Genomic DNA, 25,645 nt, shown 5'->3' on the forward strand with positions numbered 1-25,645 from the left:
CCAAGCACAGGAAGGGCTTGAACTTACCATGTGTGCCCAGCCCGATGGAGATCCATGCCCGCCTCCCAGGAGCGTGCAGGAGCTCAAGGACCGGTAAGAGCCTAGAGCTGCGGAGTCCCTCTGACTGTCTGTCTCTCTGTCTCCCTGATGCCCGCAGGCTCTGATCCTTCATCAGCTGGGCCGCTACAGTCTAGCAGAGAAGATCCTCCGGGATGCAGTGCAGGTGAACTCGACAGCCCACGAGGTCTGGAACGGGCTGGGCGAGGTCCTGCAGGCCCAGGGCAACGACGCGGCGGCCACTGAGTGCTTCCTGACGGCCCTGGAGCTGGAGGCCAGCAGCCCGGCCGTGCCCTTCACCATCATTCCCCGGGTGCTCTGAGCAGGCGCCTGCCAGCCTCACTGCCGCTAAGGCCCCCAGGCGCCCCCTAGGGCGCCGCCCCCGCCCCCCCCCCGCCCCCCGCACCGAGGCCATGGAGGAGCGTGCGACTGGCCACACTGAGCTAAGCAAACGAGCCCCGGTCCATCGCTCTCTCCACGTGCATTTCTGTTTTTGTGCTGACCAGCCCGGTGATAGTTTCTGAACCTACTGACATTGTTCAAAATGGATTATGTGCCATATTTTGTTAGTCGACATCTGCGTTTTAAAGTCAAATGATAATGGACTTAATCAGCAAATGTAGACGAATATATTCAAAGGTAAAATTCAGTGGCAAAGCAGATTATTTTTATCAGAGCTGTAAAGAAAACTCTCCTCCCCCTACCATCCCCGCCCCAACCTCCGCCTGGAAACCAAATGTGAATTTTCCGTTTCCCACCTCAGTCCTAGTCCAAGCCAGGACACCAGCTGACGATCTCTTGGTTTTGTTGTCAATAACTACACCGTGTGAATTCCTGTCCTCACTTAGAGCAAAGCCTGATGTGAGAATGTTTCTATTTCACCAATATATGCCTGTTACAAGAGAAGGAAATAGGAGCTATTTAAGTTTAACTTTTTTATGTGAATTCAGAGTTTATTTATCGATGGAAATATGTACAAAGAAGCTTCAAATGGAATATTTACCGACATTCCTTATACATGACAGACACTTGGCTAAATGGGAAGATGATGTTAATAATAAAATGATTTTTAAATGGACCTGTGGCCCGTGTCGTTGGTGAAAGCCCATAGAGCCAAGGGGTTTAGGCTCTGTTCCTGGGGTAGGAAGCGGTGTGCGCGGGGCGCCTGCCCTGGCCGGGTCAGCCCTAGGCACTGGGAGGGCCCCCTGACTGTCCCATGGGAATTCACCTTTCCCATCACTCCCCTGTTGTCTGGGATGGGAGCAGGGGACTCAGGCCCGGGCAGTCAGTATCAGCGTTCGTGGGCACAGAGGACTGGGAACGAGCGTGTGACCTGAAGTGGCCCAGTTAAAGAGGGAGCTGTAAGGAAAGGCTCTCATTCTCCTGCTGGACTTATTTTTTTTTTTAAGATTTTTTTTTTAAGATTTTATTTATTTGTCAGAGAGCTAGAGAGAGTACAGGCAGGCAGAGCAGCAGGTAGAGGCAGAGGGAGAAGCAGGCTCCCCAAAGAGCAAGGAGCTCGATATGGGACTCGATCCCAGGACGCTGGGACCATGACCTGAGCCGAAGGCAGCCGCCCAACCAACTGAGCCACCCAGGCGTCCCTAAGATTTTTTTTGTCAGAGAGACAGAAAGAGAACACATAGCAAGGGGAACAGAGGAAGGCAGAGGGAGAAGCAGGCTCCCCGCCGAGCAAGGAGCCAGAGACTGACTCCAGCAGAGTGGATAGTAAGGCACAAGGACCAGAGAGAAGCTGAGCGGACCCCTCCAGTCCCTTGCCAGCTCCCCAGGAAATGTGGGCGGGGGGGCCTGAGTTCCGATTCAGAGGTCCCCCGCCCGAGCTGAGCACAATCTTCCTGACTCACCGGGAGGCAGGCGCGGTGTCAGCTGAGGTCTGGGGAGGTAACCTTGCGAGCAGAGGCCACGGCCAGAGCAGGTGGGCACCCCAGTCTCAGCGTTGATGTTGCCAGGCAGCATCAGAGGCTGTAGATACGCATCAGTCATGGAATTTTTGACGTGACACTCTGGCCGGGAAGGGCAGGTGCCCAGTAGGGTGGCCATTCACACTGGTTGGAGCCAGCCTGTGTAGGAGCGCAGGGAAAGGCCTGCCCGGATCAGGACCCGGAAGGCAGGCAGCTGGCGCAACCCACAAATCCTCCAGGCACGATGCTGGCCATTATCTCCCCAGCCAGCCCCATGCAGGGCCCTTCCCTCAGAAAATCCCCTGCACACCAGCCTGCACAGGGCAAGTGATATCTCCTGTCCTCCTGCCCACCATCCGGCCCCTCCACGGTGTCCCATTCCCTCCCCAGCTCCCCAGCCACACGGCTCAAAGACTAGCACGTGGGTCCAGCCAGGTTTGGGCATGCGGTTCAAGCTTGGCCAACAAGACCCCCATCCCCCCCACCAGGGCTTGTGTTCTGGGAATATTAGAAAAAAACTCTTTCTGTTGGGTTTGCTATCCTGATGGGATGCAGCCTCAGCTTGCTGCTGCCCGCGGGCACTGTGTGGGGCAGCCTGCCTGAGAATGAGGCCAACACGGGAAAAGAGCACAAGGAGAGAGAGGCCGGGTCCCAGAGTCCTAGCTGGAGCACTGGAGCCCTAGACTTTTCCCTGTTGTGCTTGGGACAGCGGAGCAGGCTTCTGGGAGGGACCGTCACCCCCACCCATTCAGGAACTCTCCCCAAACCTCTCAATCCTCTTCCTTAATCCCACCTGCTCCCCACCCCACATTTTACTTCTCAGTGAGTCTTGTCCTTTCTGCCGGGATCCCATCTCCAATCACCCCACTGCCCCATCAGCCAGCAGCCCGCTACCTTCTGGCCTCTGGCCAGACCACCGCAGGGTCCTCTCTGCCTCTGCCTTGGCCCCTGCAATCCTCAGGGCAGCCCTGAGCATCCTGTGTAAGGTGAGGACTGGATCGGGCCTCTGCCCCCTAAACACGCTCTGCGGCTTCCCCAGCTCACTCCTGGAGCCAGGCTCTGTGCTCCGTGCTCCCCAGGATCTGCAGAGCCTGACCCTACCAGCACCCGCCCCCCTGCAGTCTCTCCTTGCTGCAGCCCTCCTCCGGGTCCTCTAGCCTAGGCCCCCAGTAAATGAATGGAGGCATTCATTCATTCATTAATAGACCAGGGAGCAGAAGCTGAGTGGGTAAGAACCAGGACAGACCCGTGCCTGAGGGATAAACCTTTGAAAGGTGCCCTGGGCTGCCCAGCAGAGGCAATTTGGGGCAGCGGGATGTGGGAGATGCCGTGTTTGATTTATTCCCCTTCCATGGTCTTAGTCTCCCCATCTGTAAAATGTGTTCATTCACTCGTTCATTCATCCATCCAAGAGTGCTTAGAACAGCAGACACTTACTATGGGCACCAAGGGTAAGCAGTACATATAAATGGGGCTTATGTTTTTGTGGAAGACAATAGAGAAATATATAATACAGCATATGGACCATACGTACATAGTGATACATGTATGGAAGGACACGGGGCATTGGAGTCACGATTTTATAGACATGGTCAGAAAAACCTTATACGGACGCCTGGGTGGTTAAGTTGGTTAAGTATCCAACTCCTGACTTCGGCTCAGGTCATGATCTCAGGGTCCAGGGATCAAGCCCCACGTGGGGCTCCACACTCAGCAGAAAGTCTGCTTGAGATTCTCTCTCTCCCTCTCCCTCTACCCCTCCCTGCCATGCATATGCTCTCTCTCTAAAATAAGTAAATAAATCATTTTTAAAAAAAGAAAGAAAGAAAAAAGAAAAGGTTCTGATAAGGCACCATTTGGCCAGAACTAGCCAGATGCATCAGTGAGCAAAAGGCATCCGAGGGAGCAGGAACAGCAAGTTGCAAAGGCTCAGAGGCGGGAGGGGGACAGGGTGGTAAGGGAAGAGAAAATGAGAAGATGAGCCAGAGGGTGTCACAGGGGCTGGATCATGTGAGGTCCTGTGGCCCACATTAAGGGTGTATATTAGCTTCCTAATGTAAGGGAAGCTGCTGTAAACGTTAAAAATTACCACAAACTTAGTGACTTAACACACACTTATTCTTCTACCGTTTTGGAGGTCTGTGTTGGCAGGGCTGTGTTCTTCCAGAATGTTCTAGAGTCTGCTTCCAGAGGCTGCCCACATTCTTTGGCTCACGGCCCCACAGGACACCCCCTTTTCTCCCTCTGCTAGCATTGTCACATCCCCTCCTGCCTTCAGCCCCCTTTGGTCCTTCTTCCTGCCTCTCAGCAGGACAGTGGGGACAGTGGGCCCAGCTGGACCACCCAGGGTGATCTCCCATCTCGGAGCCCTTCGTGTCATCTCATTTGCGAAGTCCCTTTCGCTATATAAAGTCACACGTTCACAGGTGACGGATGAGGAGGTGGACGTCTTTGGGGGAGGATGGATGTGACTAGCCTCCCACGGGGTGCCCGGAGGCTGCTGTGGTCCTCCAGGGGAACACGACAGGGGTCAGGCCACGTGGTAAGGGGTGGTGGGACCGTGAATATCCCGAGGACGGAGCCAAAAGGATGCGCTCACATGTCGAACCCGTGCTGTGAGGGGAAGAGGGGAGGGAGGGAGCGTGGTGAGCGTTGCCCGGAGATATAGGATGGTCTGGAGCTGGCGGCCCCGGCACGATGTTCCACAGGTAAAGCAGATCGGCGAGGTGAGGAGGAAAGCGGGCGCTTGTTGGAGGCAAGTTGAGTGTAAGACGCCTCTGAAGCCTCTGAGTGAGGAGCAGCTCTAGTCAGACGGGGCTGAGGACCGGCCAGAGGCCAAGACGACGTTGTCAGCGGGGGGGCCTCCGTGCTGTGACGGGGCCGCCTCAGCAGTGAGTGTAGACAGAAAGGGAAACGCCAGGGCTGAGTGCCAGGCCGTGGCGAGGGTAATGGGCTGGGGAAACGGAGAGGGAACCACAAAGGAAGAGAAGCAGCTGCGAGGGAGGGAGGGAGGGGGAAGCAGGAGGCTGAGTCCCAGAGGCCCGAGGAGGAGGGGCCGCCGGCTGTGCTCATGCCCACAGGTCCAGCAGGGTGCGTCTGAGTGACCCTTGGGTTTGCCAGCGTGGAGGCTGGCGACGATCCTGGCAAGAGCGGTGCTAAGGACGGAGTCATGTCCCCCAGGAGTCCTGCCCCCCACTGCGCCCGTGTTTGGATAGAGAACCTCGGGAAGTAATTAAGGTTAAATCAGGTCCTATGTGTACAACCCTGATCTGATAGGGTTAGTGCCCTGGTAAGAAGAGACAGCTGAGACCTCACGCTCACTGTCTCCACCATGCGAGCATGGGGCCCCTGGAAGCCCGCAGGAGAGCTCTCTCCCCCGCCCGGATGGCCTGGAACCTTGACCTTGGTCTTCCAGCCTCCAGAACTGTCAGAAACAAATGTCTGTGGCTTCAGCCCCCCCAGCCTGTGGCCTTTGAGTTAGGGCAGCCTGTTGGGATGGAGTAGTTGGGACAAAGCATTTGGAGTAGGTTCAAGAGTGGGGGAAAAGATGGCAGTGTAGACGTCTGTTTCAAGCATGTCACTGCCAAGAGGCATGGAGAAGGTGGGGGAGCCGGTGGGCTTGGGGTGTTTTTCAGATGGGCCCACACTCAAGTTGGCAGAGAGGCCCTCTGATGGACCCGGAGGGCAGAGGCCGAAAGCGCTGGAGCCGCGTCCCCGAGCAGCCAGAGGCAGCGGGCTGCTTCAGCTAGGAGCGCAGGTGTTTTCCTTGGGTAGAGCACCCAACCCCAGAGGCCGATGAACCTCGGGGGTCCTCCCCCTGTGGCCCCCACTTCTCAGCATCCTAGAGAGCAAGCTGAAGATGAGGAGAACACTGGAGGGCAACTGGAGGGTTGGGTGGGGGGCAGTGGACCAGGGAGGGGAGGAGGAAGAAGGTGAAGGAAGAGAGGAGGCCACCCCCCACCAGCAGAGAAGGATCTCGGGGATCTTGGGGATCTTGGAGGCCTGGGCAGTGGGCTGGGGCCTGGACTCTGCACAGCCTCAGGCCTGGGAGGGATGTGAGCTCCAATGTCCCCAGGTGAGAACCAAGGTTTCCTGTCTGTGCCCTTACCTGTCTTCATGGCCTAAGGGGGCACATGCATGTGTCCATGTCCATGACCACATGGAACCACAGCAGAAGGTCGCTCAGAGCTCCCTGGTGGTCCCACAGTCATTGCTGGGTGCCCCTGCCGTCTGCCCACAGGAAGCCCTGCCCTCTGCCAGGTGCCCTCCGCCCCGTTGGTGCAGGACCTCAGGGGCTTCTCACCCCGACCCACCCCAGCGGCCCCAGCATCCCCTCCCCAACACCCCCCCACACACATACACACCCTGCACGGTCAGGACCCATTAGACTGGGCCACAGGGTGAAGGGGATTCCAAGGCACCTGCCGTCCCCACTCCCATCCGCACCCCAGCCTCCCCTACCGGGGGGCCCCGGTGACGGCTCAGCTCCCCGTTTCCGTGTCTCCTCCTGTGTCCTTCATGTTCTTCTCTCCCTCCACCTCTCAGGGTCAGCGGGACACACGTGGTCGGGCTCAGGGGCATGAGGGGAACTGGAGAAACCGAGACCAGCGCTCTCAGTCCTGTGCGTGGTGGCCGGTCCCTCTGTGGGCGCTCCTCTGGGCTATCCTCTGTGGGCGCTCTTGTCCTCTGCAGCTTCCCTGCCCTCCCTGTCCCTCTCTCAGTTCCTCTCTGTTTCTTCCTGCCTCCTCAGAGCCAAGCACTGACTGCCCCCTCTCCCAGGCCTTACTTGGGTCCTTCCAGGGGGCAGACGGGCCATTGGCAGGCCCCAGGGGGCCAGTAGGTCCCCATGTCCCCCGTGCACACACAACCGCGGGGCTGGGGCCAGGAGGCTGACGCCCAGAGCTGCTGTTCCTCCCCCCACTCCGGCCACCGGCCTTCCTCCCGGACTTGTGGTCACTCACTTCCTGCCGCCCCCGCCCCCGCAGCAGCTGGATGGGACCTGGAAAAGGACATCCTGCAAAGGTCTCCGGCAGGCAAGCATGGGCTCCTCCGGAAGGTCTTTTGGAGCCAAGCTGGGGCCCCCTTCTCAAGGCCGTGCCCTGGGAGACCCAGTCCAGCTCTGCGCTGGCCTGAATCACGATCCCTGTCCGGGCTCCAGGGTACAGTGGGGATAGAATGTCCTGCCCAGCCTAACTTCTGTAGGGTATGTGGGGTGCCGGGCAGGGCACACGGCCCGTGGGACCACCATGTGGGGCTTTGGGGCCAGGCTATAGCAGGGGGTCCGGGCCCTCAGTGGGGCTGGCTCCAGGGAAATATCAGGCAGTTCCGGGGTGCCTTCCGCAAGTGTGTCCGGAGCTAGGAGCTCCAGCCGGCCACCTGAGCCACCCACAGCCTCCACAGCCCTCCCTGCCTCCTCTGTCTTCTGCTGGTTGGCCCCTGACCCTCTGAGGACAATAGGGTTTCCTGGTGACCACTGGGCTGTGGGTCACACAGATCTGGCTGGAGTCCCAGCTCTGCATGGTCACGTCACCTCCGATGGAAAAGGGTCTCAAGCTTCTGTCTCAAAGTGGGGTGACACTTCCCCTCAGGGAGCTATTGTGTGTGCTAACACGATCTCGGTGAAGCATGGTGCCTGGTCCGAGGGGTGCCCCGCAAGGACTTGCTTCTGTCTTCCCTGCCTAGCACAGGGGGAGGGCTGAGCAGCCCGGAACACACCAAGCAGCCCTGGGCGGGCAGGGAGGGGACGTGGCGGCTCCCTTCTCCCCCTCCCACACACAACTATTTGTGGCAGAGCTGGAAGCTGCGCCGTGATTCTCCCAGCGCGTCCAGAGTCCCTCTCTGTGGGGAGAAAGAGGTGAGGGGCCTGGGCTGGGGCCCCCCGGGGTGGGACTAGCTGGTGGCCTCTGCCCTACTTTACCTCCTCGGTCCCACAGGGTCATCCAGAGGCCTGGGTCTGGCCAGCCTGGGCAGGGAGGTGAGACCCAGCCCTGCCCTCCTGTGCTGTTTGCTGAGTCTGACTCTGGACCCGGACGCCTGCTTTCTGAGGACCCCTGGGGAGGGTCACTGGGTCACCAGTCCTCCCGAGGCTCAGTTTCCTCATCTTCAAATGGGCAGAACAAGGTCGCTGCAGAGATTCGGGGCATGTGGAAAGCAAGCAGGAGGGTACATGGTCCATCCGTCTCCCCCAGTGTGTTTATAATTACTCAGGCCAGAGCCAAGCCTCACCCTCCCATGCCGCCCCCCCAGTGGGTCTGCTCCCCAAGGTCACGGGGGGAAGGGGGATCCCAGACTGAGCTTCAGCTCTACCCCCAACCCCACTGTCCCTCAGCAGCACCTGGGAGGGGGGTACAGTTGGGTAAGGTACAGCCATTGGGAAGGCAGACCCCAAAACCCCCCTGAGGCTCCCCGGTATGGAACCCCATCCCAGCAGTAACGAGGCCGTCCTTCCTTTGTTAGCTACCCTGTATGGGGCATCTCCTGCCTTGAGAGCCCTGATCTAGATGGGGACTGGGAGGCAGATGGCAAACAGATGTAAATAGATAATTACCAGATGCCTAGACCTGTCAGAGCAAGTTTTTTTCTTTAAGATTTTATTTATTTATTTATTTGAGAAAGCGTGAGCAAGAGCGAGCGAGCACGAGCAGGGGGAGGGGCAGGAGAGGGAGAAGCACGCTCCCTGCCTGAGCAGGGAGCCTGACACCAGGCTCGATGCCAGGACCCTGAGATCATGACCTGAGCCGAAGGCAGACGCTTAACCGACTGAGACACCCAGGTGCACCCCCTCCTCCAACCAGAGCAAGTTCTAAGTGACAGGTAGAGGCTACCAGAGACTGGGTGGTCAGGGGACACCTCTGTGAGGCGTGACACTGAGCCAGAGGAAGGGGCCCACTATGGAGAGATGTCAGAGCCTCAGCTTCTGTGCCTCAAAGGGACTGTGTGCAGATTTCCCAAGAGCAACCACAGCCAAGAAACTGGTGGTGCTGTACTTTCTGCTAGTTGCTGGGCTCGCGCAGCACGCAAAATGGGGCCCACGTGCTGGCTGGCAGCCGGGATCTGCCAGGCTGAGCACCTGAAGAGGAGAAAGCATTCATTCCCTAAGCTGAAAATAATGTGATCAGCTTAAAATCACCTAGGTTGTTTAAAAAAATAAATAAATAATATATATATATATTATTATTATTGAATAACCATGTATATGGTTATTCAAAGGTGACTAAGTTACTTTTTATAAATATTTTTATTTGGCCAACAGTGTTCTTAAAAACAATAAAATTAAATAAGAAACCAGATAAAATTCAAAGACAACAAGGCTCTTCGGTACATTGTCTTGAATTCTCTGGCTTTCAACTTTATGAGGCTATTTTACAAATTTCGCCTCATGGTAATAACATCTTGAACCTGGGCCGTCCCTGTCTGCACGGATGGATACACACAGCCCCACGTGGAAATGAAGCTGGTTCACCCACAACATTAAAATAATTGATTAATTAATTAATTTAAAAAAAACTTTTTCTTTTCCTTTAAAATTATAAAATTCATATCATCTGAATTAATTTCCTTTTGCTGCTGTAGAAAACTGCCACAAAAATCAAGGTACCAGCAGGACCACGCTCCTTTTGAGGGATGCTTTCAGGTCCTGGAGGCAGCCCATGTTCCTTGGTTCATGGCCTCCTTCTATCCTAAAAGCCGACAGTGAGTCACGGCAACCTCTGATCTTCTTTGTCCCATCTCCTTCTCCAGCCCCGACTGCTGCCTCCTCCTTTCATGGGTCAGGACCTGTGACGACTTTGGACCCACCTGGATAATCCAGAATAATCTCCCTGTACCAATAACCTTGATTTAATCCCATCTGCAAATCCCTTTTGCCGTGGAGGGTGACCTATTCCCAGGCTTCAAAGATTAGGACGTGGACATCTCCGGGGACTGTTATCCTGGCCACCGCACCCCCCATGGACAGTCTCAGAAATATAAAGACTAAGTTGTTAAATGTCACCATCTAGGGTTTGTCCTCTCAGCATTTTGAGCTATTGCCAATGAAGGGGAAATGTTACTATCTATAATACTTAGAGACCTTTGCACTTAAGATTTAAATTTAAAGACAGCCTAATCTTCATCACACAGATGCACTTGAAATTATTCAACCCGTCCCTATGTGGGCCACTGTCTTGCACTGTCCTATCGCGCGGTGGACTGATCACCGCTGGCTCGCGTTTATGGAGCCCGTGCTGGGCACCAGGCATTGATCTAAGCATTGCATTCAGATTAACTCCTCCAATACTCACAACAGCCCCATGCGGTGGATACTATTGCGACAGATAATGGTACAGATGAGGAATGAAAGCTTCTTCAGGAGAGGGGAACATTGCCCAAGGTTGGGTGACACTGTGGTAGGAGTCCCTCCCAGGTCACCTGACTCCAGAATCCACACTCCGAGCCACTCACGTGCAGTTTTTTCCCCCAGCCCTGCTGATGATCGCTCTCAGGATTGACATCTAGGGGGAATGTTAGCTTGTACTGGAACCACCCCGCACCCTTTCCGTGGATCACGTCCTTTAGAGCCTCACAAACCTATGAGGTAAACGTCCGTCATGAAGCCCAGCTGACGGCTTGGACTCACCGGCGGCTCTAAGTGGGGGCCAGCGGTTAACGGCAGGGACGGCTCTGGCCTCCTGCCCCACGAGCTCGCCTTGCAGCTGAGCCCCAGGGAAGGCAAAGCACAGGCAGATCATGCCTTCAGCAAGCAGCCTTCAGAGCAGGTGCCTGGTCTGTGCTGGGCGGGGTCCCAGCTCCAGGCATCGCAGGCAGCCGGCTTGGCTCCCAGCAAAGAGGGAACGCAACAGGGTTCTAATGGCGAGATCCAGAGGTTGGCTTCCTTTCCGGTCAGATCAGGCAACAAAGTCTTCAAAGGCATCTGGACATAGAACTAGATCAAGTCTTTGGTGCTGGGCTACTCCTGGAGGGCTGGACCCTTAGAGGGGCCCCATACACTAGGGCTGGCCAGTCCACGCTAATTGTGGACACCAATTCCCCCCAAAATCGCATTTTTCATATCCTTGTACTAATTAGCACATCCCCAAACCCTCTGGACCTGATGGAAGATAAGATGATGTTAAGCAGGTGTGCCTCTCAGACCATGGGCTTCTCATTAGAGTCTCTCACGTGCTAACCCAGCAGCCCTGGAGTGTGTATTCATGATTAGACTTCTTTAAGTCTAAGTGTTAAGTGATAACACTTATCTTTAAGTGTTCAGTAAGCATCTCTAGCTGTACATCAGAATTAACATACATATGTTGCACTGAGCTTCCTGATGTATATTAAAGTAATTAAAAATAACAAAAAGGGGCACCTGGGTGGCTCAGTCGTTAAGCATCTGCCTTGGATTCCAGCCCCGCATTGGGCTCTCTGCTCGGTGGGAAGCCTGCTTCCCCCTCTCCCTCTCCCACTACCCCCTGCTTGTGTTTCCTCTCTCTGTGTCTCTTCTCTGTCAAATAAATAAATAAAATATTTTTAAAAAACATTAAATCAATCAATCAATAAAAATAACAAAAAGGTAGATCCAGTGATTATCCCCATTTTACAGATGGGAAAACTGAGACAGAGTGATCCATTGACTCACCAAAGAGCGCAACCTGTATTCTGTCCTGGATCCATCTGATCCATTGCCGCCCTGCAGGAACAAGGGCAAAAGCCATTCACATTTTGAATGCCCTTGGTGTGTGTTATAAACTGTCCTACACTTGGCTCTTGCCTATGAGATGTGACTGTGGGGTTCCAGTTCCTAACTGACCACTCAAGGGGTTATCTGTAGCCAGCCGCAGCCCCAGATCTGGCTTCTTCTAGCCTTTGGGCCATATGGCCAGCCTGGGAGGCATTCGAGGCTCCCAGCAGGGGAGAGTGGGGTCTGCCCTTTGGCGTCACATGTTTCTTGCTCCCTGGGTTCATGCAGGTAACTAGGAGGTGGCCAGTGTCTGTGCTGTCCACAGAGAAATCTTATCACCAATGGGTGTCCTTACTATGCATTCAACATATACTCACCGCATCTGCCAGTAATTACCCACCGAGCATTACTCTGCACCCGGGCATCCTTCTGGATCTCTGCCCTGCTTTGGGGCCCTGAGAGCCTTTCCTTCTGACAGTGGTGTGAACACAGATGGGTCACTTCCCTCTGGGCCTCAGTTTCCTTATCTGTAAACAGGGCAAGAAAGGGCTTCACTAAATGACCCCTAATCTTTTGTAGAAAACCTTAAACATTACCAAGTTTAGGGACCCTTGGGACCTGTCCCAAAGGGACAGAGGAAGGGTTGGGGATTAAGTGAGGTGTCAGTGTGAAGTACCAGGCATAGAAGTTTCTCAAATCAAAGTGAGACTTCCAGAGCTTGAACACTCATGTGTGGGCTGGCCTCAGTGACGGCACCCACAGAGCAGAGTCTGGAAAGGGGGAAGACAGTGATGCCACAGTGGAGAAAGCCGGCCAGACCCCACCCGAGCCACGTGACCAACGCCAATGTCATCGGCAGTAAGTCATGTGGATGGCATGTACCCCAGATGGGATGGGCTGGGATGGGGTGGATGGGGTGGGACGGGACGGGACGGGACAGGGTGGAACAGGCTGGGAGAGGATGGGATGGGATGAGAAGGCATCTCACCTACGGGGTCTGCTTCCCCCACACCCATAACCCCAGTCTACTCACGAGAAAACATCAGAAAAAAAACCCAGATGGAAGAACTCTTTACGAAAGATCTGACCAATGCTCCTCAAAACAAGGAAAGTCTGAGAAACTGATCCCAACCAGAGGCTTCTGTGGAGACATGACGACCAAGCGGGATATGGTGTGCGTTCCGGGGTGGGATCCCAGAACAGGAAAGGGACGCTAGTGTTGTCAGTTAGTGACATCTGAATAAAGTCTGAAGTTCAACCCACAGGGCACGCCAGTGTTGTCTTTGCTGATGCCATGTACCAGGCCATAAAAGAGGTTAATAGTAGGGGAAACTGAGTGAAGGTATATGGGTTTTCGTGTTATCTTTACAACTTTTCAGTACAGCTAAAATTATTCCAAAATAAATGTGTGTGTGTGTGCGCGCCCGTGTGTGTGTGTTTAAGTGAGATCTGGGCCAACAAGTCCAGGAAAAGAGGCTCTGCATCGTTAGTGATGAGGGAAATGCAAATCAAACCCACAAGGAGCCACCACTTCACACCCACTAGGATGGCTCTCGTCAAAAAGACAGACAACAACAAGTGTTGGCTAGGATGGGGAGGAACTGGAGCCCTTCTACACTGCTGGCGGGACTGCAAAGTGGTGCCGCCACTTTCCAAACAGTCTGGCGGTTTCTTAAAAAATGATACAAAGAACTACCCAGGGATTCCTCTGCTAGATATGTACCTTGAAGAAAAGGAAGTATCTGTCCATACAAAGGCTTGTCTAGGAAAACCCAGAGCAGCTTTTCCTCCTAAGAGCCCCAAACTGCAAAGAGCTCAGATGGACATCAGGAGATGATGGGACAGAATGGGACAGCCCACGGTGGGTGCTGGTGACAAGAAAAAGGAAGGAACTGGGGAGACATAGGGCAACATGGATGGATTTCAAAATAATGATGATGAGCTAAAGAAGCCAAAACAGAATGGTGTGGTTCCGTTTACAGAAAACTCTAGAAAATGCAAACTCATCTGTGGTGACAGAACGCAGACCAGTGGTTGCCTGGGGCAGGTGGGGAGTGAGGCGGGAGGGAGGGGCCACAAAGGGGAGAAGGAAACCGAAGGACGATGGGGGCGTTCACGACCTCAGCGGTCATGATGGCTTCATGGGTGTGTACATGTGTCAAAACACATCAAATTGTACACTTTAGATATATGCAATGTATTCTGTGCCAAGGATACCTCAATAAAGCTGCTTTTTAAGAAAGTGAAGCCTGGGGCGCCTGGCTGGCTTGGTTGGTTGAAGCTTGTGACTCTTGATCTCCACGTTGTGAGTTCGAGCCCCACGCTGGGTTTAGAGACTACTTAAATAAGTAAAGTAAATAAATAAACTTAAAATAAAATAAAAATTTAAAATAAAAATGTAGGGGCGCCTGGGTGGCTCAGTCGGTTAAGCATCTGACTTCGGCTCAGGTCACGATCTCAGGGTCCTGGGATCGAGTCCCACATCGGAGCCCCTAATCAGTCTGCCCCTCCCCCTGGTCATGCTCTCTCTCTCTCTCTCCCTCAAATAAATAAATAAAACATTTAAAAAATAAATACATAGGGGTGCCCGGTTGGCTCAGTGGGTTGAGCCACTGCCTTCGGCTCAGGTCATGATTCTCAGGGTCCTGGGATCGAGTCCCACATCAGACTCCCTGCTTGGCGGGGGTCTGCTTCTCCCTCTACCCTTCCTCCTGCTTGTGCATTCTCTCTCTCTCTCTCTCTCTCTCTCACTGTCTCCCAAAGAAATAAATAAAATCTTTTAAAAAAATAAATAAAAATAAATAAATACATACATACATACATATATACATTAAAAAAACACATACAAACGTGAAACCTGAGTCTGGGGACAAGGACAGTGTGGCCCCAATCTCCTCACCTGTAGTGCAAAGTGATCCCATGTGCCCCGCACCCTCCGAGAGCCCAGGGTGAGGTGGGGGCCAGTGGGAGCCCCACCCCTGGCCCAAAGTCCTGAGCTCTTAAACTTCCCGGACAGACAGTGGCAGGGCCGTGGCCACAGCCCCTCCAAGGACGGAGCGCTGTGGGGCTCCTCCCCCTGGAAGGAGGGATCCAACTTACTCCCTTTCTTTTGACTCGGAAGGGGGAAAAAAAAAAAAAACAAAACAACGCATGATGCTTCATGTACTTTGGGGATTTTTCAACACAATTGTCTAAAAATAGCCTGGACCATCACAGCCCAATTCCTTTTTAGGAAGGGTTTCAGCAGCCCGGCCTGTCCTGGCACCCGGCTCAGGAAATGGAGGCTTGGCCGAGCAGGGCCTCGGACAGGGGCCATGGACCCAGGGACCAGGGCCCCGGAGCCCCTCCCAGTGCTCAGCCAAGGCTCACCTCCTGTCCCCCACCTCACAAGAGCCTGTGAGTGAGCCCCTCATCCTCAGCTCCCCCCGGGCCAGGCCCCCGTGCACTCCAGCCCCTTGCGGTGGTGTGGCCCAACTCCTCCGTTCCTTGATTTCCCCGTCTGGGAAGTACAGCGCTCTGCTACGTTGCCCTGCCCCCTCTAGAGCTGGGCTGTGGCAGCTGGGCCACAGGGGTGGATGGGCCCCGAAAACTGTGCACGCCGGCCCTATCCTGTGGGAGAGGGGACAGGCCAGGCCCTGGAAAGCCACAACCCGGCCGAGGGCCCACATGAGCCAGGCACCCTCCATCTCCACAGGGCGCTGTCAGCATCAGGGGGCAGCCCCTGAGCTGTGAGGGTCTTCGTGATAATGTGTGTGGGACCCCGGCCAGGGGCCGGGCCTCAGAAGAAACCAGCCCCGCCGACACCTTGACCTGGGCCTTCCAGCCTCCAGCCTGTGAGACAGGGAGCGTCCATTGCTGAAGTCCCGGTCTGTGGGACTCTGTCATGGCCCCACAAACAGATTAATATATGTGCCCAATGACAGGTGAAAAGGCCAAAGCTCTGGAGAGACTGAGAACCGGATCCAGAGCCACAGAGGGCCACATAGGGCCACCCAGCTAGGAGCAGCTGGGGCAGGACAGGAAGCCAGGAACATCTGTCCCCCATGCTCTTTCCACCGAGGTCTCTGGAAAGGAGAGCAGCTCCGTGCCTCTTCCCACAGAGAGCCCCAGGCCTCCCCAGGGGTTGGGGCAGGAGGGACGGCGTGATGAAAGCAGGAGCCCTGGGCCACTCGGCTGGCCCGTGGGTAAGCGGCTGGCCAGGGTGTGGCTGGGCCCGGCCCCCATGGCCCTTTCTCTTGTCATCTCCTCTTGGGGCTCCCTGGTCCTCAGCCTTCTGTGGTCTACACTCTGCCCCTGCTTCAGGACCCCAAAAGGATAGGGTCTTGTGCACAGCTGTTCCCAACTCACCCCAGGAGCGTGGACCACGGGGAGCCAGGAGCTCTACTGGGGTGCACCAGGCACGGAGTCTTATTGGGACAGAGCAAAGGGTGTGATTTGGGCCCTGCCCCCACAGCCGGAAGGAATGCCAAAGTGGGGCCGGGGGCTGAGTGTGGTCCTGGAACCAGCAGGTCTGGGAGGGACCCTAGCTCCCTGTTGTACCTCTGGCCAAGGCGATGCCCCTGGTTTCATCCACAAAATGGGTGGCCATGCTCCCTGATTCCCAGGGCTGTCTGGAGGATGGACCAAGGCACCCGGTCCGTCCCCTACCCTTCCCACCCTCCCATTCCTTCTCCCTCCCCTCCCCTGAGAGGAGCTGACACAGCCATTCTCTGCCCCTCCCCGAACCCACGAGCCAGGGGTAGGGCACAGGGACTCCTTCTGTGGTGTGTCCAGCACCTCGTAGGCACCCAGCGGGCACAGTACTGAGCTGAGATGCCAACAGGCTGAGCTGTCACAGTGAGCAGACACTCTGGCCGAGATCCCCTAGAAGAAACCGAGGGACTGAGAGAACACACCCAAAGCACTTAAAACAGGAGGAGGCCCTCATGGGAGGCCATGGCCACGGACACTGGAGTCAGCTGCCCTGGGTTCAAGTCCCAACTCCACCATGTGTCCGCTGTGTGACCTTGGGTTTGTCTCTTGCCCTCCCAGCCTACCCACCTGTAAATGGGAGGATGATAAAGGCTCCTCATATCCCTTTGGAGGATCGTATAGGGAAAGCTCAGAGCACTGGCCCCGCGTGTAGTAAGTGTCAGCTGTGTAGTTTAGCGAGACACAAGGCTCAGAGAGCCCCAGTGGCACCAGAGCTCCAGCCCTGGACCTCAGTTTCTCTGGCTGGGGACTGAGAAGATGAGGCTCTTGAAGGATGCTATCTTTACTGTTGTGTTGTCTTCCATAAGCCAGGTGGGGGACAGGCATGAGGACCGTGGGGAATGTGGGAACAGCCAAGGGTGTCCCAACCGTGATGTCAGGCAGCTCACACACCCCTGCCCCGCAAACCTCGGGTGGTCACTTGTCCGGTGACTGTCCCCTCTCAAACAGTTTTGTGAGCTGTGGGAAGCACCAGAGACCACAGAAGGTACTCCACACTCGGACCTGCTCTGTGCCAGGCCTCCACGGTCCCTACCCCTGAAGGGTGGCTGTCCCCAAGGGCCTGGGTGCCTGCTCGAGGCCATGGAAGGAATGCAGCTGAGGTCTGCACCGCAGCTGGCCTGTGAGGCCCTGGCCACAACCAGCCCTCTCCTGCCTCCTTCCCTGGCCCCCACTCTGCCCCTACCCCCAGAAGTTCTCTCTAAGCTCCTGGGAGGAAGCCAGCGGCCCTGGCATGTGACACTGTTTGGCTTTGTCCTTTCAGAAGAGCAATTTTTTCCTCTCCTTGGCTGTACTTTCTTCTAATGACTTTTTGGCTCAGGGCTCAAGCTGGATCAAAGACTCCCTGGTGGGAGGACAACAGGATAGTGTGTTTGTTGTGAGAAAATCATAGCCGTGAGGCCTGTGGCTCAGAAGCCAGAGGAGGTAGGTGGGTCCAGGAGTGGGATGGCCCTGAGCTCCAGGTAGGGGCGAGAGGCCTGGATCTCCTTCCACCAGAGATGCTAGAAGAGAGGGTGAGGACAAGGAGGAGGGAGGAAGAGATAGCACTCTTCAGGGTAAGGTGAGAACAGAAGTTTCCCAGCATGTTTGCCATGACTGAGCTTGAGGTCCCAGTGGACCTCTGTCTTCAGGGCAACTCGAAAGATCTTCTGGACAAGGATGTGGATGCCAGTGGGCTGAGGAGCCTGGAACTCTCCCTATGAGCTTCTGGCTTCCTTTGCCTTTCTTCTCTCTCACACAGGTCCCCCCCCCCCCCGGCCCCCAGGCTGCCCAGCCCCACTTGTTTTGGGGGTCTTGGCAGCAAAGGAAAGGAAAACTCTTCTCAGGAGCAGCTGTACCAAAGCTGGCCCTCGAAGATGCGAGAAGGGAAAGGGTTTGGGGCCTGGGAAACGCTGGCTGGTGGCAGCCTGGAGCAGCGTGGCAAGGAGAGGCCCACGCAGGTGGTAAACAGGAGGTGGCCCATCCCCAGGGAGCGGTTGCCCATGCCAATGATGAAGTTGTTTTGGAGAAGGGAGCAGGAGGCAGCTGTTGTGGAGGCCCTGGGGCCCCCGGGGAGCTGGAGGGCTCAGGAGAGATCTGGAGGGAGCTGGTTGTCACACAGGGATGGCCTCGCTGGAGCCTGGGAGTCTGGGAGCACCCATGTGACCGGCCTGTGTGACTGCACACACACACACACCCCTGCACATACCCTGTGTGTGCACCTCTGCACATATGACCTGCACACACACCCCTGCACACTTCCCACACACACCTTTGCACACACGCCCCGCACACATGCCCTACGCACCATGCACACACGCAGCCCTCCAGCAGCCAGAGCACTGTGTGAAGCCACACGAGAGTGCAGACGATCTGGTTCAGGTCCCACCTTCGCCGCAGCTGGGCTCATGACTCTGGCATATCCCTGAACCTCTCCGAGCCTCAGTTTCCCCATCTGCCAGGTGGAGCCAAGAGTCTTGCCCCACCTCTGGGTTATCTTGATGTTTGACTTGTAACTGCCAGCTTAGTCAGTCATCCATAGTCTCCCCAGTTAGTGCTGGAAGCTGCACCTCAGCGAGGACAGAGGAGAGCCCCAAGGAATTGGGCCAAGTCATGGGACCTGGACTTGACTCACACTCTGACCCCAGAGGTCATGTGTACATACACATGACACATCCATCATCCATCCACACGTGTCCATATGTGTAAGCACATACACACGGTGGTGAGAGTGCCCACCATGCTGGGTCCTTTACATACACTCACACTGAGCAAGACGCACCTCCCTGTCTCCCTAACACATTCAGTTCTAAGAATCTAGCTAAACTACAAGTACACTAGTTGCTTCGTTAACAAGGACCCTGGGCATTTCCCAGGGGACTTTCGGATGGTTCAGCAGCTTGGTGAGGTCATCAAGGACCCAGGTTCTTTCCACCTCTCTGCCCATCATCCTCAGTGTTCATCTGGTGCCGCGTAGTTGCAGGATAGCTGCTGTAGCTCTGGCCATCGTGTCTGCATTCCAGCATGAAGGAAAAGGAAAGGTGACTGAAGGGAACTCTCCTTTCATACCTGTCCCTTTTCTGAAGAAACCAACGCTCTCCCAGTTCCCACCTTCTCCCTCTCTACAAACTTTCCCTTATATTTTATTGCTTGGACCTGGGTCACGGGCCACCTAGAGGGACAGGGGAGGCCAGGAAAGAGAGAATCTGCCAGAGGCACACAGGACCATCAGTGAGGCAAGATTCATCTCCGGGCCCCATCAGTCTGCTGGTCTGAACCATGTCAGGAATCTGATGGCCAAGAAGGGGAGGGGAAGGCGGATTAAAATGCCTGGTGTTATTGCCCCTTTGGCCATGAGCTCCATCCTACATCCCTCCTCCAGGGGGCAATGTGAGGACAGAAGACACAGAAGGCACAGGCCTTTGAAGTCCCTGGGGAGGAGAGAAAGGGACCCCAAATTCCAGGGCAGCTGCGCCTATGAAGGGAGCAAGCCCAGCCAGGACCAGGCTTCGGAAACCAGCTTGCAGGCCGCAGGAGGGGGCCGTTTACCCGGTTGTGCCCCCCACCCCGGCACCAGAATCTTGGTCATATTGTCCAGTGTCCCCAAATCCAGACATCAAGCGCTATGGCCTCTGTTCTTCCTACCATGCCACATCCCCACCAGGGTCCCCGGCTCCTCGCCAGCCCTCACCGAAACGTCTGTCCGCCTGCATGCGATGATGTCACAGGTGGCCCTAGAATCCCCTTTCACTTGGGGAAAACAGGAAGTAATTGAAAAGCCCAGACGCTGTGGTGTGACCCCTCTCCGTGGAGCCCACAGCCCTAGGGACAAGTGGAGCTCGGAAACCCTGGGTGACGCCACTCCGTAAAGATGGTTTGTTGAGGTCGACTGCCTATTGGCACCTTCTGGAATAAAAAGGAGTGTGTCTGCCCTTCCCTGAGCGCAGTCTGAGGACAGACAGTCACGGCAGAGCCCGGACAGTGAGGTCTGGTCATCAGGATCCAGTCTCTCCTCTCTGGGGACCTGTGACAAGCCTTTTCATGGAAAGTTTCCTGTCCCAGTTTTGAGTTCCACTGAGGCCCTGTGCGCCCTGGGAGCTCTCATCCAGGTCCCGGGTCCTGGGAAGGAGTCCCTCCTGATACAGGGCCGTGTCACCACAGGCACAGCCTGGGGAGGTGCAGGGGGGAGTCCCTGAATCTGCGAGCGCTCTCAGCTCCCGCCTGCCCACCACCTGCCTGGCTGCTGTTGTGGGCTGTCTTCCACGGAAGTGTTCTGCGCCCCGGCGCCCACCGGCCTAATGAGAACTGCTTCAAGCTTGATGTTGGGCCCCACATCTCCCTTGTCCCAAACATTGCATGTGACAGAATCCTGCCAGATCTGTGTGTGGGATTGGAAAAAAAACCCTTCTTGGTGTAGATCCCAGCCCTGGGATGCTTGCTGCATGAACCCCATGGGAGGCTTCCTTCTCACTGGGGCTGTGCACGGCGCAGGACCCCTCCGGGCTGTCCCCTCCCTGCACGTCAAGAGGCACACCACCTATGGCATGCTTCCAGCTTCCCTTCTGAGAGTGTAGCTCCCCTTCAGTGCTTTGGGGTGTTAAGGATGGACAGGCCACCACATCTGGGTGGCCCTGCCCCCAGAGACAGCCAGTGCCAGGGAAGGCTGGGTGGGAAGGACATCTATGTAGTGACCCAAGGACAAGGAGTCCCCACGTGGGCAGTGCCAGCAGCTGGTTTCCCCATGTGTGCAGGTGTGATGAGGAGCACTTGTCTGAAAAGGTCACCAAAGTCTGTGGCACTCGAAGGATTTGGCTCCTTCTACCTTGGCGACCAGCAGACCAGAGCTGGGAGAGGCGGGAGGCACAGTGAGGCTTTCAGTGTCTGGACCAGGCAGGCCCACCGCAGGGGAGAAAATGGGGGTGCTTCTCTCACTGCAGGGAGGAACTGGTGGTGCTTCTCTCCCTATGGCAGGAGACGCATCCAGGAGGTCCGGGGAGGGTGGGGGTGGAGCTCGCCTGCCGCCATCACAAACTACTAGAGCCAGGTCTGTGCCCCAGGCTCCAGCTGGACCTGGGGAGACCCTGGAGGAGGCGTGCTCAGTCCTGGAGAGGGGCTGCCGGCCACAGAAGCCTCTGTGACGCCCAGCTGGGGGGTGACTGTGCCACCCGGGGAAGATGGGAGACCTTTGGGTCATTCTATCTGACAGCAGAGGGTAGAGGTCAAGGATGCTGCTGAACATTTTGCCGTACACAGGACAAGCCCTGCCACCTGGAATTATCTGAGTCCCAAATGTCCTTGGTGCCACTCTGGCCAGCCAGGGAAGTGGCTTGAGCACAGAAACCGGAGCCTGGGAGCTCACAGAATGCTATGATGTCCTAGCGGAAACCCTGTGGTTCCTCATTGTGCTGCCATCAGATGGCTCGGGGAGCTGCCCATGGTCCGTTTAGGCTCCGGGCTGGGAAAGCCTACTGACCCCAGGGATACAGCCCTTTCCTCAGGCTCCCCAAGTCCCAGCAGGTGCATGGGGACCAACTCTCGTCGTGTGTCACGGGGTGGCCCAGGTTCTACTGGACTGGGAGAGACTCAGTCATGATCATGGCCACAGCCCCGGCAGGCTTCAAGCAGGAAGAACGTGCTTGTGTGTAAAGGTTCCCCTCACCACAAGCTTGTCCCCTGCGTTCCAAGGCTCTCCCGCCGAGAGCAGCGAGGCCCACATGCAAGCCGCCCAAACAGGGCAGAAACGCCAGGTCAGGACCCACGTGTTGCCCCAGCTCCCCATCCCTTCTGAATAAAATGCACACCCTGCCTCTGGCCTTCTGGTCACCATGACCTAGCCTCATCTGCATTTCTAACTACCACTCCTTATCCCTCCCCACCGGCACTCCTCCAGAGTCCTGACCACAAGCAGTGTCCACTGGCCCTGACCTTGTGCCCTTCCCTGTCCTCCGTGCCCAACCTCAGTGGAGCCTCCCCCTCCCCGCATCAGGACTGAACCCACTTTTCCTGTCCCCACTGAGAATCCCGATTGAAGTCCCTCCACACACTGGGCCATGTCTGGAAGCAGAACATCAGGCCGTGTTCCCATTCAGCACTTAACTGCCTTTGAACATTAACGAACAGCAACAAAAAATGGCTTTAATAAACTTTTTTAAAGACAACTTTATACTCGTTTGTGTGTATTTTGGTTTAAATAATACAAAAAGATATAAAGGAGAAAATACAAGCTACCTTAAGAGAGCACTCTGGCGAGTATCTTCACACACATCCTTCAGGGCTCGGACGGTCCTCCAAGTCTGGGCACACTCGCATAGAAATACAATCTCTTTGTACCAGCAGTCACGTGACCTGCTTTGTTCTCCATCAGTATGACACGGAGAACTTTCCATGTGCATACAAACGTGTCTACCCAATCAGATCTAATTGCTGGGCACTACATTGGAGAGGAGATTATAACCTAATTATTCTGTTCCCTGTTCATGGACATCGACATTATTTCCCATTTTCTGTTTTCACAAACAATGCTCTGATGAGTATCCTCGTGTATCATTCTTTGCTCTCTTGTCGGATTATTTTCTTAGAGCTGGAATTAGGGGGCACATTTAAAAGTGTGATGCGTGTTTCTAAGTTGGCCTTTGGAAAGGTTTTACCGATTTATGCTTTAAACGAACAATAATAATACAAATAAATAACTACCACAGATTAAGCGCGTTTTATTTCTTGTCTGGCACTGTCATGAGCACTTTATACATTATGACTTATTTAATTTCCCCCACAAACCTGTCAGGTGGGTGCTGTCATCCCCATTTTACAGATGAGAAAAGTGAGGCCCGAGGAAATTTATGTCAGTGGTCCCGAGTTAGTAAGTGGCAGAGCGTTCTCACAAGAAGGCACACACTTCGCCCACTCGTGCGAATACTCGGAGAAACACTTCTAATCTTTTGGTCATCCAATGGGAGGGAAAAAAGGAAAATCTCACTCTGGCTTTTATTTCCATTTTTGTTACTGGTAGTGGTTTTTTTCCCCCCAATTGTTTATCAGACATTCTTTCATGAATTACTTTTTTCACACCCTTTCCCATTTTTCAACCAGGCCATTCATCTTTTTATTGATTTGTGGTAACACTTTACATACTAAGGAAATCAACCCTTTGTCATCACCTGCCCTACCCCCTATTTAGACATTGAGGGTCTCAGGGGAGAGGGCTACGGGCCTCTTGGCCTGCCCCCCAGTGCCTGGCCCAGAGCAGGCCTCCGGTAGTGAGACTCCTCATTGTTCGAAGTGGGGCTCTGGGAGTTTCTAGGGCACAACAGGTGAACCAGCCACTTATCACTGACTCTTAACTCCTGGTCTGCCCCTGGGCCTGAAGCATTTCCCTCTGTCTGCTGGGACAGGTTTTATAGAATGAACTTCCTTCTCGTTTGGAGCCCAAGTGGCCGGGGAGGCAGGTGGGGTCTAGTAGTCCCTGATCACAAATGAGGAAAAGTGAGGTGATCACCTGAGGCTCAAGGTGGCTTCATGACATGCTTGGACTTCACAGTGAAGACTGACATTGTACCCCCGGCTTCCCTGGTGTAAGGCTCGCCTGCTCCATCTGTGACTGACAAGCCGTATGGAAAGAGGGCAGAACTTCCTGCCTGCAGAAGACGGGGACCCCCGAGAACCTGGCCCCCCAAACCCCCGAACGAACCCCTCCCACGGCAGGTCTTGCACCCACCACTATCACCCACCAGATGGCCCTGAGCCAGGCCACCCTGCCTCTCACAATGCTCCCAGCTGGGGCTGAGCTCAGGGAGGGAGCGGAGGGCGGCGAGCTGGAGGCACAAGGGCCCCTTTGTGCCCGTTGCTAAGGGCTTGGCTGTATTTACTCAGCCTCGGGAAACAGGAGGTGCCTGGGAGGCCCGCTCTGTTATGACAACTTAAAGAGCATTTTCTTTCCTTCCTGAGGCTGCTCGAGCCCTGGACTGCCCGAGGGGGTTCCCCGCATTGGAGGGGCTTCCCCAGCACCAAGCTGGGGTGGCCTTGCCAACAGGGGCAGGGCCAGAGGACACCTGAGAGGTCACTCAGCTCAGTCCCTTGAGGCCCAGGTGGAGGCACTGAGGCCCCAGGCAGGCGTGGGGATGAGGGGCGTAGGGGTCTCTGGCCCCGGGTCACAGAGGAGAGGCTGGCTGGGACGGGCCTGGCCACGGAGAGTCTTGTCTTCTGCATGGAGCTGACTGGGCAGGCATTGGCCTCTCCCTCACACACTGGGCGTCAGCCCCTGGCTCAGATGTGACTCCTCACCACCTTCCCGCCATCCCTAGTGTGGATGGGGAGTCAGGGAAAGGCTGCCCAGCCCTCGCCCAGAAGCCCCGGGGCCCAGGCCCACAGAGGTGGAGAACGATTGAAACCATAATCATTTCTGAGGGTCTTAATGTCTTACCAAACCAAGACGTATCAAGATAGGGTTAAAAAAGGGGCGCCTGGGTGGCTCAGCGGGTTAAGCCACTGCCTTCAGCTCAGGTCATGATCTCAGGGTCCTGGGATCGAGCCCCACATCGGGCTCTCTCCTCAGTGGGAAGCCTGCTTCCCCCTCTCTTTCTGCCTGCCTCTCTGCCTACTTGTGATCTCTCTCTCTCTGTCAAATAAATAAATAAATAAAATTTAAAAAAAAAAAGATAGGGTTAAAAAAAATCATGGTCTTGTTTTGAATGCTTACAATTAATCAATAATCGGTTTTAAAGCCCCCTCCCTAGTATCCCAGGGGTAGCTCCCAGCTAGTGAAGGATTTCTTTCTCGCAGATACAGGCTTACGGGGGTGGGGGGGGGGTGACCCAGTGAGGGAACCCTCCCAGGCAGCCACACAATGAGCTTCCTTGAGCCCTTGTGCATAGCTCAGTCATGCCCAAGGCTGTCACCTCCTTTACGGAGAATGTCAAAGGCTACCTGGAAGCCCTTGGTGCACGAGAGGCCTCCCGTGACAGGCGCAGCCCACGGTGGCCCGCAGCCAGGCCTCCTGTGTGACCTTCAGCCAGGCCCCCCTCCCTGGCTCCCTTTGTCTAGGAGAAATTGTACTCCAGGCTCTGCCTCTCTGGCCCTCAGGTCCCAGTTACACCTCATCTCACCCACAGGACCCAGGAGGGCCAGGGGTGGGGTTCTGGGGTCTGGAAATTGATTTCCCGGGGGTACCCACGACTCGTGGGGGGAGCAGTGCCCAATGGGCTTCCGCCAGGCCAGGTGCTCCTCCGGGCCCAGCCCCAGCCTCCCCTCCTGCCCACAGCCCAGGCTCCACAAACAAAGGACCTGTGTACCTTGGCCAGCAGGACACTCCCACAGGGAATCCTTTGGGGAACAGAGTGGATTTCCTCAAAGGTGGGGGTGGGCCACCCCGAGGAGGCCTTCTGACCCAGGGTCACACTACTCTGGCAAACAGCCCACAGCTCAGGGCCAGGCCCTGGGGGGGGCTGTGAGCCTGGCCGAGGCTTTCTGCCTCACAGGGGAAGGTCTGGGCTCACACTCCCTGGCCTGAGGATGTCACACTCGGGCTGCCCCCAGCACAGCCAGGCCTGGAGTCACAGTCTCC

The 25,645-nt window shown here is 55.6% G+C and overlaps 1 protein-coding gene across 2 annotated transcripts in view; it reads left to right on the top strand.

The window, feature by feature from the left end:
* TTC7B (tetratricopeptide repeat domain 7B) overlaps nucleotides 1-1,134 on the top strand; it is a 248,850-nt gene extending 247,716 nt beyond the window's left edge. For both annotated transcript variants that reach the window (XM_080807351.1, XM_080807352.1), the window contains one exon: nucleotides 158-1,134. In XM_080807351.1, the coding sequence (XP_080663477.1) occupies nucleotides 158-379 (222 nt within the window). In that variant the 3' untranslated portion in view covers nucleotides 380-1,134. The remainder of the gene's footprint in view (nucleotides 1-157) is intronic.
* The last annotated feature ends 24,511 nt before the right edge of the window (nucleotides 1,135-25,645 follow it).

The sequence above is a fragment of the Martes martes genome (assembly GCF_963455335.1).
Source record: "Martes martes genome assembly, chromosome: 7".
Classification (NCBI taxonomy): domain Eukaryota; kingdom Metazoa; phylum Chordata; class Mammalia; order Carnivora; family Mustelidae; genus Martes; species Martes martes.